The sequence below is a fragment of the Euprymna scolopes genome, chromosome 24 (genome assembly GCF_053919585.1).
Source record: "Euprymna scolopes isolate OS-2025 chromosome 24, ASM5391958v1, whole genome shotgun sequence".
Classification (NCBI taxonomy): Eukaryota; Metazoa; Mollusca; class Cephalopoda; order Sepiida; family Sepiolidae; genus Euprymna; species Euprymna scolopes.
Window position 1 is genome coordinate 48,756,842 of NC_136505.1, and position 18,531 is coordinate 48,775,372.

Below are 18,531 nucleotides of genomic sequence, written 5' to 3' on the forward strand. Positions count from 1 at the left end.
TGTGTTCGTATTAGAGAGAGAGACGGGGTACATTCTAATCTGACAGTGACATGTAATACAATTTGTTGAGGGAGATATATAAGAGAGATAGAAGAGAAGCATTTATACAGTTCTGGAAATGTTTCTATAACATATATTTTAGAGAGGATGGATCAGTTCTTTTAACCAAGTGCGAACGGTTATTACTATGATAACTGAGAGTAGACACATTCTTAAGATGATAGAGACACATTACTTAGGTGGGTTTATGCACAAAATTCTTATAAATGATTCACAATACGTTTGTTTGTAGAATGACACAACACAAGACGGCAGTTACAAAATTATGACGTCCTTTATTTATTGACCGGTCAATGATTTCACATCAAGGAATTCAAATCCTACATGATTTCAACTTCTAACCTTTCGCCTCCAAATGTGGGTTCCTTCTCCCCAATGTCAGCTCTGTCTCGACGCTGTCCCGGCACTCCTCGTCTCTCACTGGCCTCCCTGTTTGTCTAACTAAAACTCCAACTATATTGACAACTCATCATTTACTATGACGTCATTGCATGACCAAACACGTGCATCTCGATCCCATGGCCTAACATGCCTCACGTGTTCGTTCTTCATGTTCGAGCATGTGCCCGACTCACGTGTACTTAATTTATCAATTACGTAAACGTGTATTTTTGAGAAGTTTTTACAGATGTGATAAGCCAAAGGAGAGGTTTTCTTTTTTAATATCTGCTTTTTGTAGTTTTTTAAATCCATAAACATTTTTTCGGAAGATGTGTAGCTTGCCGGGTAAGCATTAGAGATGCGCGTTCCAAAAAATAATGGATCCTGTGGAAAATTGAGTGCTTAAAAAACAAAGCTGGTCGCAAGTAACGTGGTAAGACTTGTAAGACTTGGCTCAATAAATTAGAGGCAAGCGTGGAGAGGATACGAGAATCCTTAGGGTACCAAAGGACTATGAGAGTCAGTACCACAGGCAAATCACATATAGCTTAATGAGGTGAGAGAAAAGTAAAATATACCGTAGGTACGTAAGAAGATATAACCTTATATTTTTTAGAGATACATGAATGCGGGATATCTCTGCTAGATCTTGGAAGCTCTGATGAGAAAAAAAAAGAAAAATCACAAAAATCGGGCCATTAGTGGTCAAATAGGAATCGTGGCGCAAGGTTTGGAGATTAATTAGTTAAGGGTGATATTTTCTAAATCTTTATCAAATTCCAAGAGTTCAAGCAAGGGAATCCAAGTGAATCAGTGTGAGGAAAATGTATACCTTAATAATTGGAAACCAACCACGAGGATTAATTATGAGCCTTGAGTATGTCAAGGAAAATATAGTTACAAAATGAAAACAAAGCCATACTTAACAGAACAACCGAGCAAAGGATACCATCAGACGAAAGAAGTCGTCAATTTCGAAAGAGTTAAAGTAAGACCTCTATTTTACGGCATAAGGGTGGCTGGATAAACAGTTGACGTGGATCAGGGAAGGAATACCCTACATCCAAAAAGTAAATGCCAAGGAGATCAGAGAGGGTCTGATCTAATAAAAACAAAAAAGAAAAATAATTGTGAAATCAGTTGGAAAGGGCTGACTAAGGGAGGTTTTTTAGCCTGTTCTTTCTTAGCCGTGTGGTCGTGTAGATATAGAGAAAAATGTACTAGAATTTAAAAATGCGTACATTTTTTTTAGAAAATAAGGATAGAAGGGATGTTACGAGATAGGATAGTCGGAGAATTCGAACCTGGGAAGCTAGGTTTGGAATTAAGATTCGGGAGAGTTTAAAATAAATAAGCAGATATGTTTATTGAAAAGGAATTCGTTTTTTAGAAATTTTATTGAAAAAGGAATTTGATGATTGAATTCTGTATATGAAAATGAAATTAAAATAAGGAATTTGAAACGAACAATAGCAAACGTTAAACATATTGAGAAATAGGTTATACCAAAAATAGGTTAAAAAATTCTTGTTGGAGATATAAAATGCACAGGAATTCAGGACACGTGGGTTGGGCACATGCTCGAACATGAAGAACGAACATGTGAAGTCTGCTAGACCATGGGATCGAGATGCACGTCTTTAGTCATGCAATGACGTCATGGATAAAAGATGAGTTGTCAATATAGTTGGAGTTTTAGTGAGACAAGCAGGGGGGACAGTGAGAGACGAGGAGTTCCGGGTCAGCGTCGAGACAGAGCTAACATTGGGGAGAAGGAACCCACCTTGGGAGTTAAAAGGTTAGAAATTGAAATCATGTAGGTCTTTGAATTCCTTGAAGTGAAATCATTGACCGGTCAAGAAATAAAGGACGTCATAATTTTGTAACTGCCGTCTGTTGTCTGTATATATATATATATATATATATATATATATATATATATATGTGTGTGTGTGTGTGTGTGTGTGTGTGTGTGTGTGTGTGTGTGTGAAATATCAACTATCAACTGGATAGTTGAGGTTAAAACTTTGGAATATATATTCTCGACAACACGGTGGACAACACAATAACAATATGTTTTTTTTTTTTGTAAATTTTAACGTTTATATCATGTATGCATTGCTGATCCTAAATTTAAGACCACTTAAAAATATTTAAAAAGAAACCTTTTTTTAAGGATAGATTCTAAACTCTTCCGACTTAAGCTTACTAATACTAATATTAGAGAGAGAGACGGGGTACATTCTAATGTGACAGTGACATGCAATACAATTTGATGAGGGAGATATATAAGAGAGATAGAAGAGAAGCATTTATACAGTTCTAACAGGTATAGAAACAAAAAGGTACATTCCAAAAATGTTCTACAGTTCTAAAAGGTATAGAAACAAAAAGGTACATTCCAAAAATGTTCTACAGTTCTAAAAGGTATAGAAACAAAAAGGTACATTCCAAAAATGTTCTACAGTTCTAAAAGGTATAGAAACAAAAAGGTACATTCCAAAAATGTTCTACAGTTCTAAAAGGTATAGAAACAAAAAGGTACATTCCAAAAATGTTCTACAGTTCTAAAAGGTATAGAAACAAAAAGGTACATTCCAAAAATTTTCTACAGTTCTAAAAGGTATAGAAACAAAAAGGTACATTCCAAAAATGTTCTACAGTTCTAAAAGGTATAGAAACAAAAAGGTACATTCCAAAAATTTTCTGCAGTTCTAAAAGGTATAGAAACAAAAAGGTACATTCCAAAAATGTTCTACAGTTCTAAAAGGTATAGAAACAAAAAGGTACATTCTAAAAATTTTCTACAGTTCTAAAAGGTATAGAAACAAAAAGGTACATTCCAAAAATGATCCAAATTATAAGACCAACGGTATAAATTGTTAGATATATGGTAATTCTAATGTTTTTAGTTCAGTTAGAGATTAGCAATCACTGTGTAAACGTGTTATCATGCCTAAAGCAAGAAAACTAACCGAAGTTGTAGCGCTTTCGAATTCTAAGACTCCATAAGCAAGGTTTGTCACAGCGAGCGATAGCAGCTAAGGTAAATCGCAGTAAAACTATTATTTACAACTTTCTAAAGAACACTGACAATTATGGGAAAGACAAAATCCTTTAGTAGCCCCCCCCCCAATTTCTCCTGCATTGAGTAGGAGAATCAGACGGGTTGTTATGAATGACAAAGGACTTTCTTGTCAAATTAAGGCGGTTACCCATGCTGGTTGCAGTCCAATAACCATTAGACGACACTTACAGCAAAAAGGCATGGTAAATAAAAAGCGTAAAAAAAATCCTCGATTGCGTCCACATCACAAACTGGACCGCTTAAGATTTGATTGGGACGTTGATAAGTGGAAGAAAGTCCTCTTTTCTGATGAGAAAAATTCAATTTAGATGGTCCTGATGACTTCCATCGATATTGGCATGACAAAAACATGCCCCTTGAAATTTTTTTCCACGTGTCATAGTGGTGGAGGGTCTGTAATAGTATGGGGTGCCTTTTCTTACAGAGGGACGATGGGGCTCCAGGTAGTGCACGGTCGTCAGACAGCAGCTGGTTATGTTAGCATGCTACAAAAAGCATATTTGATGATGGAGGGTCATCGTTTGTGTGATAATGGACGGTTATTCCAACGGGATAATACTGCAATGTACACAGCAAGACGGACCTTAAGCTTTCTACAAGAAAATGTAGTTCATCTCTTTGGGATATCCTACATGTTCACTGGACTTGAACTCAATTGAAAATGTTTGGGGATGAATGACAAGAGAGTATTATCGAGATGCCAAACAATATTCAACAAAAAATAAACTTCGTGAGGCATCTTCAGAAACTGGAGCAGGGTCCCCCGCACCTTAATGGAAACCCTTATTTCTAGCATGCCCCAAAGAATTTTTGATTTCATCAACAGCAGTGGAGGTAGAACTCACTATTAGGTTTTATTGCTGAATGTTTTTATACACTTTTCATACACTTTTTGTACAATTTAATAGAATTTATGTCTCTGGTCTTATAATTTTGATCATGTGTAAAAAGCCTAATTTAATAAAAATATAAATCTTAAAAATAAATCTTTGGAATGTAGCTTTTGGTTTCTATGACCTTTTAGACTGTGCTATTGCTAACCTTAAGTCTGAAGAGTTTTAAATCTATCCTTTAAAAAGAGGTTGTTTTTTTTTAAAAGGTTTTTAAATGGTCTTAAATTTTTGATCAGCAGTGTACATTTCGAAATTGATTTATAAAAAATAATTGAACCCGAAGCATGCTTCAGTAAAACCCAGCAACCTATATTTTATGATATTGCCTATGAAACCGGTAATAATATCTAAAAATGTTTGATGTGAAACAGGTTTATCTGTGAAAATCAAATACGGAAATATCTCTCCTGACTTAAAAAAAAAAAAAAAACAAAGCCTTTTTCTGTTTTTAAATGCGCCTGATGTCGGCTAATAATGATTCTCAATAACTTAACTTAAATATAAATGAAAACTAAATTAAATAAATCAACTTTAAATGATATTCCTGAATATAATGAAGACGATTCTATTACTAATAACTATTGATAACATGGAGCTAATTATTCAAATAGATTTTATTTTAATGTAATATGTAAATGAGATAACGTAATATGTAGATTCCCTTTTAAATGAATCGTCTGTATAGAAGTCATGCTGGAATATAAGTATATAAAATTGGCTTTCGATGTGAAAATTAATTTTTTGTAACAGTGTACCTTTTGTATATATTAATCAAATTTTGAGCAGAAAACAAGCAATCAGACAGAAAATAAACAGGCAGGAATACAACTTTATTATGATAGATATGTGTGTTTTTGTGTGCTTATATTTTAATTCTTATCATATTTATCTCGGTATAAAAGATATCATATATATCATTGCTTCATCCCGAGAAAGCTTCTACTTAATAAGAAAGAAATTTTAGTCCACTACACGTTTGTGTTTGGTGATTTTGGCATTTATATTTTATGTTTCCCGCCTTATCTTTTTCAATTTTATTGCATCTATACATACTCTATCTCCTGAAAGGCTTTCTCTGCGGTTTCCTAGGTTTACCTTTTAGTTTGGGAAGGTTTTTCTTCTATAACTCTCTCGGATACGCCATCGGCAATAGCTTCTGAAAATAAAGGCAAAGTTGTTCAGGTGGTTTTGATGAAAGAGACCCTTTTCATCGGTGTCTGTTTGACGGAAATTCTGTTTCATGCTTCGGCGAACTTTTTTCTTTGACGCGGAAGGTTTTTCTCCACCGCCATAGAACTGGCAAATGGGAATACCGAAGTTTTTAGTTTTCCAATAAAATTCCGCTGCTGGTTCTAGTGTGAAAGGCCAAATCGAACTTTTAAATAGACAGAAAAACAAATTCGTTTTTAGCAAGATGTCTTCGAAAGAAGCCGTTCTTTCAGCTAAACTTTTTTTCCATTTGATTTCCAATCTTACCTATGTGCGTATGTTCACGTGTATTTATGAGCGTGTGTATGTATGTTTACGTCTGTATATGTGTCTGCGTGAGAGTTCATGTAACGAAGGAAATTTTACACCTAAAAAATATGATGTTACTACATATTTACCAAGAAATCGACTTCTGGTTTTGAAAATTGTCCGCACTAAACGTTGTAACATAATCCAAAGAGCTTGCAAGTTAGTCATGTAATAAGTTCTTTCGGGTTTATATCATGAATAAAATTTTGTTGGAGATGAAATTTAGAAGTATGAAAGATGGCAGCCAGAAAAAAAAAATTATAGTCACTTCTAGAAAATTCTCTGGCGCCGAAGAATAAAACATAATTTTAAGACACTATAATCTCGTGGATCCGTGTTTTAGTTTAATCAGATTTGGAAAAACTCATACTTATTTTTCCATTACGTTAATTAATTTATTTAATTTATATATGATATTTTATATAATTTATTTTATGTTAAAATTGATATTTTAACTTATCCCATTTATTTAAACTATTGCGATATTTTTGATATAATTAAAGGGTAGATATTTAACATTCTTCCTACTAAAGCATCAAACCACCGCCCCTAAAGAAGAAGGACTCTGGTTTAACAAAATCTACCTGGACAGCTCCATCAGCATTCTCCGGTAGGGTTGCCTCAGGCAGTAAGCAAGAAACTTACTCCACCCGAAAGCCGAGTAGCAAAGCTTGGGAAATTGAACCTCCTACATAATACCCAAGCAGCATACCTCAGTCCGACAGATACTGGGCCAGTTCCTGGCCCCCGCACCTGTCCAGCTGATTGTCAAAAACAGATTCATGATTATGTTTTGTAATTCTACCCAGTCTCTAAGCAATCGAAGCAGCATGGAGATTCATTCTTTAGAATTAGAAGCAGATTTACTTGCTGTCTACCTCAGTATGATGTGACACAAAGTTGGAAGGTGGGGATCTCAACCAACCCCCCCCCCTAAAGGAGAGGCACTCTTACCTAGCAAAAATTGCTTGGGCATTCCTGTCAGCATTCCTTGGTTGAGGTGCCTCAGGCAGCATGCGATAAACTTCCCCCACCTAGAAGCCGAGTAGCAAGGAGACTCATCCTCTATAAGTAGAAGTTGGATATTTACTTGCTGCCCACCTCAGCAAGATGTGACACAAGGTTAGAAAGTAGCGATTACCAGCTAAAGCCCATAGAGAAGTAGCGCTCTGGCCTAGTAAAATTTTCTTAGGGATTCCCATCAGCATTCCCCGGTAAGGATTCCTCAGGCAACAAGCGATAAACTTACCTCACATGAAAGCCAGTTGACAAGGCTTGGGAGGGTGGACCTTCTAGTTAATACCTAGGCGGCGTACCTCAGTCCGACAGCTACTGGGCCAATTCATGACCCACACCTATCCGGGTGATTGTCAAGAACGGATTCTTTTTATTCAGTCTCCAAGCGACTGAAACAGTAAGGAGACCCATTCTCTATAATTAGAACGCACGATTAAAGAAAATTGAAAAGTTCCACTTATAGAGAATGGCGATAGAATCTGGCCAATCAAATAGAACCAGGTTCTGCTAGCAACCAATCAGAAACCGTAATTGCTCCATAAAAATACTCAATCTTTTAGAATTTCCGCATAAAATTATTCGTTTCTACGTGAGAAAGATATTTGCTTTTAAAAATTCAAGACTTATACGGATCAGCTACCCACCGAAAACTCCTTTTCATCTCCAAGACTTATACAGATTAGATATCCGGAAACTTTCCTGAAATGATGCATGTCTATTAATTCAAAGGCCGTTGATATTCGCAGCCGGCTGCGGCTATTCTAAAATGCTATTCGCAGCCGGTCGCATCAGCTGACCGGAAGTGACGTCAGACAAATCTTAAGTAAATTCTTGGCTAGAATTGTAAAAATAATTTGTTTTCTTTTGTAATAGAGTTTAACAATTTCTTTCATTTTGAGCTGCTTTTTTCTCCCGTTTATTTTTGTTTTCTACAATTAATAAACCAGTTTACAAGTAAAAAATAAGTTGTTTTAATTTTTAATTACCAACACAGTGGCGAATTTAATTTTTCTCTCTCCCATTTTTTATTTTGAGCGGAGAATTTAACATGTCTTTTCATTTTAATTATTTGTTTTAGTTTTTCATTACTAACACAGCGGAGAATTTGGGGTACTCATGCAGAGAACGGCATGGGCGTGGCTTATCACTTGCTCAGTTGCGAAATATTTTTGTTTTTGTAAATAATTTGTGTTTTTTGGCAAAGTTTATTTTTAATAAAATTAGCGTGTTTACTGATATTTTTGAACCGCGATATTACCATTCTTTCATAACACCGATCACTTTAGTCCTGCCTTCTTACACAGGTTTTCGGGTCGCTGACAACGAATCTGATAATCAACCCCACAGCAAATTTACCGTTTAGATGGTATTAACCCCTGGAGACTGGCTCTACCTGTCGCCATTTTACAGGCTTCGTTGCCCGTTCGCTAGGTGTATCAGAATTTTAGGCGGAATTTTTGACACCCCCAACAAAAAACTGCGAATAAAATATATAAAACTCGTAATTTCTGTTTTTAAAGTGGGTTGTTTATTTTCCTTATGAAATATACTTCAAAAATAAACTATTACAGTCGTTTAAAACATAATAGAAGTATTATTTTTTTATTTTTTAAAAACAATGTTTACAAAATGTCTAAGCGCGTTTCTCCGATGTTACAAGCAGCCATTTTTTTACGTATACAAATACATTGATTTTTACGAGTTCACTTTTTTAAACTTTTTTAACTTTAAAAATCGATCTAAATTTTTCTATTAGTTCAATTTTTACGTAATTTTCAGGTTCAATGTGAAATTGTATGCTCTTTTCAATAAAGTGATACATTTCTGGTAAGGTTTTTTTTTATAATTTTGAGATCAATACCGTCGACTCGACAACTTCCGGTTTCGCCGCCGGCCGGCTGCGAATAGCATTTTAGAATAGCCGCAGCCGGCTGCGAATAGTCACTTCGAATTCAAAATAAGCATCCATTCATTTTCTTTTTCTTTTATTTAATTTATTTAAATTTATTACATTTAAAAGATTTTTTTAATTTCTTTCGTTCTTAATTACGTCTGTACATGAACATTTTTAATTCATTTTTAAAATATTATTTTTTACACTCTGTAAATATACACATTTTAATATAAGGAATCAAGTTTCAGACATTCTTATATTTTCGATGCGATCTTCCGATTGTCGTACAACGTTTTTTTATTTTCGAAAGACTTTCAAAACAGGAATTTGCTTTTTTCCGGTACACATGCGGTTGTATGAGAACAACAAGGGTCGTTTATAAAAGTTAACTTGTTTCGTTTTAAAGACATTTTTTATGTAATGACAATATGGAGTCTACAAAACGGATAAAATTTTGTATTTACTCAAGCGTTGGTACGTGGCTGTTGTAAAGTCCCACCTTGCTTTTAAATCGAGTGTTTCTTCATTGAATCGGATTATTTCAATTATCGATAGTTATCGAAGACGTTTCGACACAAAAATTATCTAAAAATTCTACCAGGCACATAAAATCTCTTCGTGTGAAATTTCATAAACAGCGACGCAGCCGTTTTCGAATCCACGGGGAACGAACTCACAGACACACAGATACACGCAACAGACACATTTCCTTCCTCTCTCTTTCTCTCTCTCTCTCACTCTCTCTCTCTCTCACTCTCTCTCTCTCTATCTCTCTCTCTCTATATATATATATATATATTAGTGGCCTGCCAAAACCATGCAAAATACCGAAACAAAATCCATCTCAAAGCAGTTAAACTAACGCTGATCTGCCAAGACACCATATAGACAAATGTAGGCAAATTACGGCATCTTATATTAGTTTGAAAATATAAGTTCTGTTTTTTTTTAATTTTAATCATAGAATAGTAATATAATTCATGTTCATGTAGTTTCGTCCTATAGAACCAAAGATATGAGCTATTCAGTGTTCAATTTGGCTACCAGTATATATATATATATATATATATATATATATATATATATATATATATATATATATATATATGGCTCCTTCATTCGTTGACAGACTATGGATACCCATAAAGGAGGGCGTGCGCGTTAAATTTTTGTGGCAGTAGATGCGCAATCTCTAACCACACCATTCCTGAAACGACATTGTTTAATACCAGTGGTAAGTGAAGTGTATGTACAGGAAGACTGGAAACAAATGCCGAGATAAGCAGAGAGCATATACAGGGCTTAGAATTCCCAAATAGTCACCCATCTGGCAGTAACCAGGCTCAGTGTTACTTAACTTCGGTTAGCTGACTAGAACGGGTGTGTCAACGCGATTATGCCGTATACATATATATATACGGCTTAATCGCGTTGGCACGCATATATATGTATGCATATATATGTATGCATATATATACATGTATGCATATATACATGCATACATATATAGACATGTATGCATATATGTATATCACATGTTTTCAATTTTATAAGTTCCAAATGTCAGCGACTATTGATCAGAACTTTACAAATGAAGGCTCTTTGGAAAGGTAATTACATAGATTGTGCAGCGGGCTATGTGGCATCGGCCCTTAAGAGCGTAAATTAAAGGGGTCGTCTATCATCCAGAGACTATTTTGGCACTATTTTACATCCATAAAATGTTTCAATCATAGTCATTTGTTTTTCTTGTTTTGCGTTTGAATCACAAAATATCTGATATTTCTCAGAAGCCTCTGGCCTTGAAGAAAGGGGAGACAAAAACTTGCTGCTATGGTTTCAGATAATCTGAAATAAACGCAAGGGGAAAACTTGAGTCCAAATATTTTGAATTAAGTTTGGCCTCTGCGGTTATTTCAGATAATTTAAACCATAGCAGCAAGTAAGTTTTAGTCTCCCCTCCATTGAGGCCAGAGTGTTTAGGTATATATATATATATATATATATATATATATATATATATATATATATATATATATATATGTATATATATAATATAGATATATATATACGTATACGTATGATATAGATATATGTATAGTATATATATATATATGTATATATATATAATATAGATATATATATACGTATACGTATGATATAGATATATGTATAGTATATATATATATGTATATATATATAATATAGATATATATATACGTATACGTATGATATAGATATATGTATAGTATATATATAATATATATAATATATATAATATAGATATATAATATATATATATAATAGATATATATATACGTATACGTATGATATAGATATATATAGTATATATAATATATATAATATAGATATATATAATCTATATAATATAGATATATATAATATATATAATATATATATAATATATATTTTATATATATAATATATATATTATATATATATTATATATATATATATAATATATATATATTTTATATATATAATATATACATAAGTCCTTAGTATTTTGTTATTTTCTCCCTCTCTGCTCTGTTAAGGCCAGCATCATTAGGGACGCTTACTTCAACTAGGGTTGCTACTTTCTCCTCCTTGTCCCACATCACTATGTTAGGCTTAATAGCCCCATTTTCTAGGAGTGTAGCTTTAAGAATTTCCTAGTCATAGTGGATGGTGTATGACTTATTTCCAAATGTTGTTTCTAGTAAACATGTTCCTAAGATTTGCTACTACATGGGAAAGTCGAGTGGGTCCCCATGTCATAGAAAAATACCTGTGTGTATATGATCGTATAGATAGACATTTCATTTTGAATGAACATGGCGATAGGACATTAAATCGTAAAAGATCTTTTTTACTAATCTCGGATTGTCAACAAAATAAACATGAAAAAAATACGGGTTTCTTGAACTTGACAGACAAACGGCGCCATTAAAGTTAGCTCTTGACTTCCTTGATGATCAGATAATGATGCCGGAAAAGCTAAGGTAAAAACGTACGTTTCTAATTCCCGGTGAAAGTAAATATGTTCAGAAACCGCCTGTTAGGCAAAAGGGTCGCGTTTAAAGACATATAAGATGTTATTTACGTCCCTCCCACAGCATAAAGATGTGACACAAGGTCACAAATGTGTGGAATGTCAGACCAGCGCTCTTGGAAGCGGAGAACTCGACCATCAAAACATTGTCTGTGCAGCCTCGTCGGCATTACCCGGTAAGTGCGTTTCAGACAGTAAGAAATAAACTTACTCAAACCGAGAGACCGGAGGCAACGGCCTGTGAGAGTAAACCTCCTAGAACTGCGCAGGGCGTCTTAGCTGTTTCTAAGTCAGCAGGGAGAAGTACATTTAAAAATTGACCCATGAAGGTTGTCGCTTGGGGCCGATATGATCAGAAAACAACCCACAGATAGCGTAGATGTCCCTAACTACGACGGTACTTCTACACACGAACTCCGCTTTGGTCCGATCATTTAGGTGAGTATAGGGGCACAGTACTGTTACTGTTATTAACAGACCGGCAACATGTTTTAAGTGCATTAAATAATAAAAGCTGTAAGTAAGTTGAGAAGAATTGGAAAAAAGTATGGCGTCATATTTTGACGGTCATAGTAAATTTGTATTTGGACGCATATTAATGATTATCCTTTTTTGTTCGTTTCAGGAAGCCATCAAAGCCCAGAAGAAAGGCGCTTGCTTGAGGCACTCTTCGCTACATACAATCCTCTTGAGAGACCAGTCATCAACCACTCGGTGCCAATTGTCGTGCGATTCGGCATTACTCTACAACAAATCATCGATGTCGTACGTAGCCATTTTTTTTACAACTTCCTTGTGAAATAAGCCGCGTATTTGTTTGCCTGCATCTTGTTTGATTACGTATATTTTATGTATATATTTATTCATAATTGTATTTATATTGTACTCGAAAATATCACGTTAACACACGGGTTCTCGAAGTTAAGAAACGTTGAGCCTGGCCAGTACCAGATGGGTGACCATTTGGGAAGGCTAGACGCTGTATGTACCTTCTGCGAAGGTTGGTCCTGTGGCCAGTCCCCTCACCCTCGAAAAAAGAAACCCCTCGCTACAAAAGCATCTACAAAGAGTGATAATATTTTTTAATTATATTTTTCGGAATTTTAACGTATATTATTTGGTTATTTCTTTTATGATCATTTGGAAACTTTCAGCAAGAAGTTTCGCTTGATGGTTTAAACTTGTTCATATGGCAACAATCTCATTATTTGTTTTTCTTGTTTACTGAATTTATTCTAGTATATGTTGAGTACTTCTAGAAACATGTCTGAGCTTTTCTTTGCTTCGAAACTAACTAACATTATATCACAGTACGATACAACTTTGTATCTGTCAATATACTTATTTATACAAATTTTGAAATAAATGTATAAAGGTTTTAATATTTATTCTTATTTTGCTCTGAAATTCGAACTAATAATTTTTACTTATATCATCATATATATTTGTGAGTGGTTATGTATTCTTATAAAAGTGTATATGCTTTACATAATAAAGTAAAATGGGTTTTTTTAAGTTTTTAGCGAAAGCATGGAATTTTCCATTTCATTTTTAAGGTTATTGTGTAGTTTTCATATACACGTAAATACGTTTAGAATGAAGTTTCGTTTTTATAGTGTAATTTTTTTATGGTGTATTTTTTATGGTGTATTTTTTATGGTGCACTTTTTTTATATTGTATTTTTTATGGTGTATTTTTGCTCATTTGGCACCATTTATCTGATGACTTTTTTGTCTTTGTCTTTGTTTTTTTTTTGTTTGTTTTTGCTACCTCAATTTGTTTAATTATTTTAATTCACCTAGAAACACGTGACTGATTTTCTTTGCTTCAAAACTGACAATATATCACGATATATAATTGTCATACATACGGGCGAGGTAATTACGCTAACTATAGAGATAGATAGATAGATAGATAGATAGATAGATAGATAGATAGATAGATAGATAGATAGATAGATAGATGACAACACCGCCATATTCCAAATTCCAAGATCTTATTTATCTTATGATTTACTAGCATTTCAGCCAGACGTTGCCCGAGTGTTTGGCGGTGTGTGCTGAGCAAAAAAAAGTTCAATTTTTTAACTTTGACCCCTACTATGACCCCTTAACATTTATTGTTTTGGTCTCAAATCAAGTTATTTAGTTAGATCCATGTCCAAGGAACCTATATCTAAAATTTCAAGTGTTTAGACCCAAAATTGTCGGAGGAGTTTGGTAGAGTTCTCAAAAGTCAAATCGTTGAAATTTGACCCCTTAACAGCCAAATTTCTGGTCGAAAATCGATCACGTAGATTTTCCCAAATCTCAGTACCCTGTATATCAAATTTCGAGTCTGTAGACTTAAAATCAATAGTGTTATTGCGAAGTAAAATGTACACAGACACACAGACACGTTCACTTTTATAGATATAATAGATTTCTCGCAACATGTCAAAACCTTCACTTTTTTACATGTTGAAGGAGATATATAGTAAGAGGGATAACATTTTGTGAATTTGGAATACAGCCGTTTATTCATCTATCTGAATATGCTCTGTAGTTAAATCTAACATACCTTGGGTTTCATAAATAAAACGTTAGGAATAAATATAATCGTAAACGTATATTCCCCAATAATATATATATATATTATTAAAAGGAATCTGTTTCCTCAATGAAAATTCATCAAGTAACCCTGAACTATCTGATCCTAAACAAAAAACATTGTTTTTTTATGTTTTGTGTTTTCTTTAGTGTCAGAAAGTTCAGGTCGCCTGATAAAGTTTCTGGAGTGAAACAGATGGCTTTTTGTAGCGACCAAATTTAACGTCTAATAAATAAAAATAAATATGTTGCTTTTTTTATCGAGCACTATCAAATAACCTCGTTGCGTTCATTAGTTCTTACTTTTGAATACCTCAAGCTTATATATATATATATATATATATATATATATATATATATATATATATATATATATCGTATACTGCTTGTAGTAATAATAAAATAATGCAGTAAGACTAAAATCCCAAGATCACCCCCCTCACAAATGTGTTTTTACGTTTGAGAAAATGCATGGACATTTAAGATGGGTTTTTACAGTAATCGGGACTAAATAATATTTTTATAGTTAAATATTTAAAGATTTACAAAGAATCGGAATCGGTAATTGTATCGGAATAGGGAATTTAGTACGGAATCGGTAATTGTATCTGAATCGAGAAATATATTGGAATCGTCCCATCACTAATATATATATATATATATATATATATATATATATATATATATATATATATATATATATATATAACGGTTCTCTCAATTTAAAAAAAAAACACCGAGATTTATGACTGCTTTGTTTTACTTATTTCATGTGTCGGATTTGTTTTTATTTTTATTATCGTGTGTATTCATTGAATTGTAAACATCATCACTGTCGTCATGATCATTGAGGAATTATACCGTTTTTAAACGCTTCTCTCAATTAAAAAAAAACAAAGATTCATGACTGGTTTGTTTTACATGTTGCATGTGTTGGATTTGTTTTATCTGGGGTGTAGAGGGATCAAAAAACCATCGTCAAGGCAACCTCTCTAGGAGAAACAAATCTCTGATTTAAAAAAAAACATAAAGCGGAAGACCAGTACCCGCATTAAGTTGGTCTGCAGTGTGATTTGTTTCTGGCTATCTTGCTCTTGCTTGTTGCTGGATATCAACATTTTTTAACCGAGAGAGAGACTAGCTGTCGTACAAAGCTAAATCTCTGTGATAACATCTTTGTACAGATACTTCCTCAGACATTTGTCAAAGAAAATGTCCTATTGGCGATTGTTGTCCATATTAACAGAAACAGAAGATATTATGCTAAACGACACCTACTCCAGATCTGTTACTGGAATGTGAGAACACTTATTGACAATGGTAAAAAAAATAGAATAGAAAACTGCAATTTTGACTAAGGAATTGCAAAGATACAATATAGACATTGCTGCACTCTCTGAGACACGTTTCGCAGGTGAGGATCAACTGGTTGAGCGTGAATCAGGCTACACGATCTTCTGCTGTGGTAGAGCTGAAAAGGAGAGGTGTGAGGCTGGTGTTGTTTTTGCAGTTAAGAACACCTTAATTGACAAGATCGAACAGCCAGTAGGCATAAATGACCGTGCAATGACATTGAGAATGCACCTTACTGCTGGTCGTTATATGAATGTTCTTTCTGTCTATGCGCCGACTCTTACTTCATCTGAAGACGATATTACTTCCTTTTATCATATGCTTAGATCTGTTATCACCGGTTTGCCAAGTGCTGAGAGTTTGGTGGTTCTTGCTGACTTCAATGCACGGGTTGGATCAGACAATGAAACTTGGTCTCCGTTAGGCCAATATGGCATTGGTAGATCCAAATTCAAATGGTATGCTGCTTCTCCATCTCTGCAGTGGACTAAACCTTGTTATCACCTACACTTTTTCCCACCAGAAAAACAAGGAGACCTGGTTCCATCCCCAATCTAAACATAGTCATTTGCTTGATTAAATTCTGTGTAAACGTGGTGAGCTTGGAAATTTTTGTAAAGTTAGAGTAATGCGTGGTGGTGACTGTGGTACTGATCAATGATTAATTAAAAAAGCCGTTTCAATGGTGTCAAAGTGCTTAAACGTATTGATGTTTCCAAATTGAAGGATCCAGTCGTACGAAGTACCTTGAAATCTGCTTTCAACCAGGTGGATTCTCAGATTGTGATTGGGAGACAGTAAGAGATACAATATACCAAAAAGGTGTTGAAGCTCTTGGATTGAAGGTTCCCAGACATCGAGATTGGTTTGCTGATAATTTCAATCAAATTAACCCTCAAATTGATAAAAAGCGGAAAGCTTATTAGAAACTTCTCAACTCTTCACCTCTGAACAAGCCAGCGCTCGCTGCCCACTTTTTTTCTGTGCGGGATGATGTTCAGCGTTGTGTGCGCCAAATAAAAAACAAATGGTGGTATGACCTCTCCAGGGAGATACAGACTGCCTACAATCATAGAGATGTCAAGACATTCTACACTCTGCTTCATCAGGCTTATGGTCTAAAATCCTCTTCAACTACACCACTCCTGGCGAAGGACGGGAAATTTTGCTGAAACCCTCAGATGAACTTATGCATCGATAGCATGAACACTTTCATGATTTTTTTCATAACCCATTCAATGTTGATGTTGCTGCAATAGAAAGTATCTCTCAATGTTCCTTTTGTCCGGAACTTGATGTTGAACTGACTCTTGTGGAAACAGTTGACTGCATAAAACAGATAAACTCGAACAAAGCCCCCGGGCTGGATAGCATCCCTGTTGAGCTGCTGATACATGGTGGTGTCAATGTACATTGTGTAGTCCACTCTTTGATACTGTCAGTATGACAGGGTAACCCGGTTGCCCAAGATTGGGTAGATGCCATCTTGGTTATGTTGTACAAAGGAAAGGGTGCAAGGCCTGATTGTGGAAATTATCGAGGTATCTCGCTGCTGAGTGCGGAGTGAAAGGTATTTGCACGGCTCTTGCTAAACCGATTGAAAAGTATGTATGTCCTGATATCCTTCCGGAATCCCAGTCTGGTTTTAGAGGTGGGTGAGGAACCGTGGATATGGTGTTTTCTGCTAGACAGCTCTTGGAAAAATGTATTGAACAGCGTATGCCTCTTTGCCAGGTGTTTGAGGACTTAACCAAGGCGTTTGACACAGTCAACCGTGAGGCTCTCTGGAAAATGCTGGAAAAATGTGGCTCTACACCTTTTACAGACAAGTTCAAGCAACTTCATCGTAGTATGAAAGGTCGCGTCAACTTCAATGGCCGGCTTTCTGGAAGAATTCCCCATTGATAATGGTGTGAAGCAGGGTGATATAGCTGCACCAACCTTGTTTTCACTCGATCTGACTGCTGTGCTCTGGTATGGTTTCCACGATTGTGATATGGGTGTTTATATTAGATTCCGAACGACTGGAAAGGTGTACAACCTCAGAAAATTCCAAGCCAAAACACTTGTTAGTGACGGACTTGTTAGGGAACTGTTGTATGCTGATGATGCTGACCTCCCCAGTAGATATACAACTAGGGATGGATCTCTTTACAAATGATTGTACCTGCTTCGGACTGACAGTTAGCATTAAGCAAATTAAAGTCATGTACACTCCCTCTCCCGATGATCTGTATGTGGAACCTGATATCTTCGTCTGTTGAAAGCGCCTTGAAGTCGTAAAAAATGTTGTTTACCTTGGGAGTGCCTTATAAAATGATGGCACTCTTAATGCGGAAATAAGACAGACGGTGATCTGACTCTGACAACTAAAATTTCAGTATGTCAAGCATGTGTAGTACCATCCCTACTCTACGCATCTGAAACTTGGAGCTTGTACGGGTCACATATAGAATTGCTCGAGGGGTTCCATCAGCACTGCCTAAGACACATTCTTGGTTTAAAGTGGTATAGCTTTGTCCCTGATACATATGTCTTAAAAAAAGCCAAAACAACCAGTATTGCTACCATTGTTATTAAGAACCAGATGCGTTGGGCGGATCATCTCATCCGGCTTGAAGAATATCGACTCCCAAAACAGTTGTTCTATGGTGAGCTCTTTCTTGGAAAAAGACCCCAGCAC

The 18,531-nt window shown here is 35.0% G+C and overlaps 1 protein-coding gene across 1 annotated transcript in view; it reads left to right on the plus strand.

Moving 5' to 3' along the window:
- Window positions 1-18,531, plus strand: part of LOC145246694 (neuronal acetylcholine receptor subunit alpha-7-like) — a 298,339-nt gene that overhangs the window by 127,519 nt on the left and 152,289 nt on the right. The window contains exon 2 of the mRNA XM_080108417.1: window positions 12,532-12,671. Coding sequence (XP_079964543.1) covers window positions 12,532-12,671 — 140 coding nt within the window. The remainder of the gene's footprint in view (window positions 1-12,531; window positions 12,672-18,531) is intronic.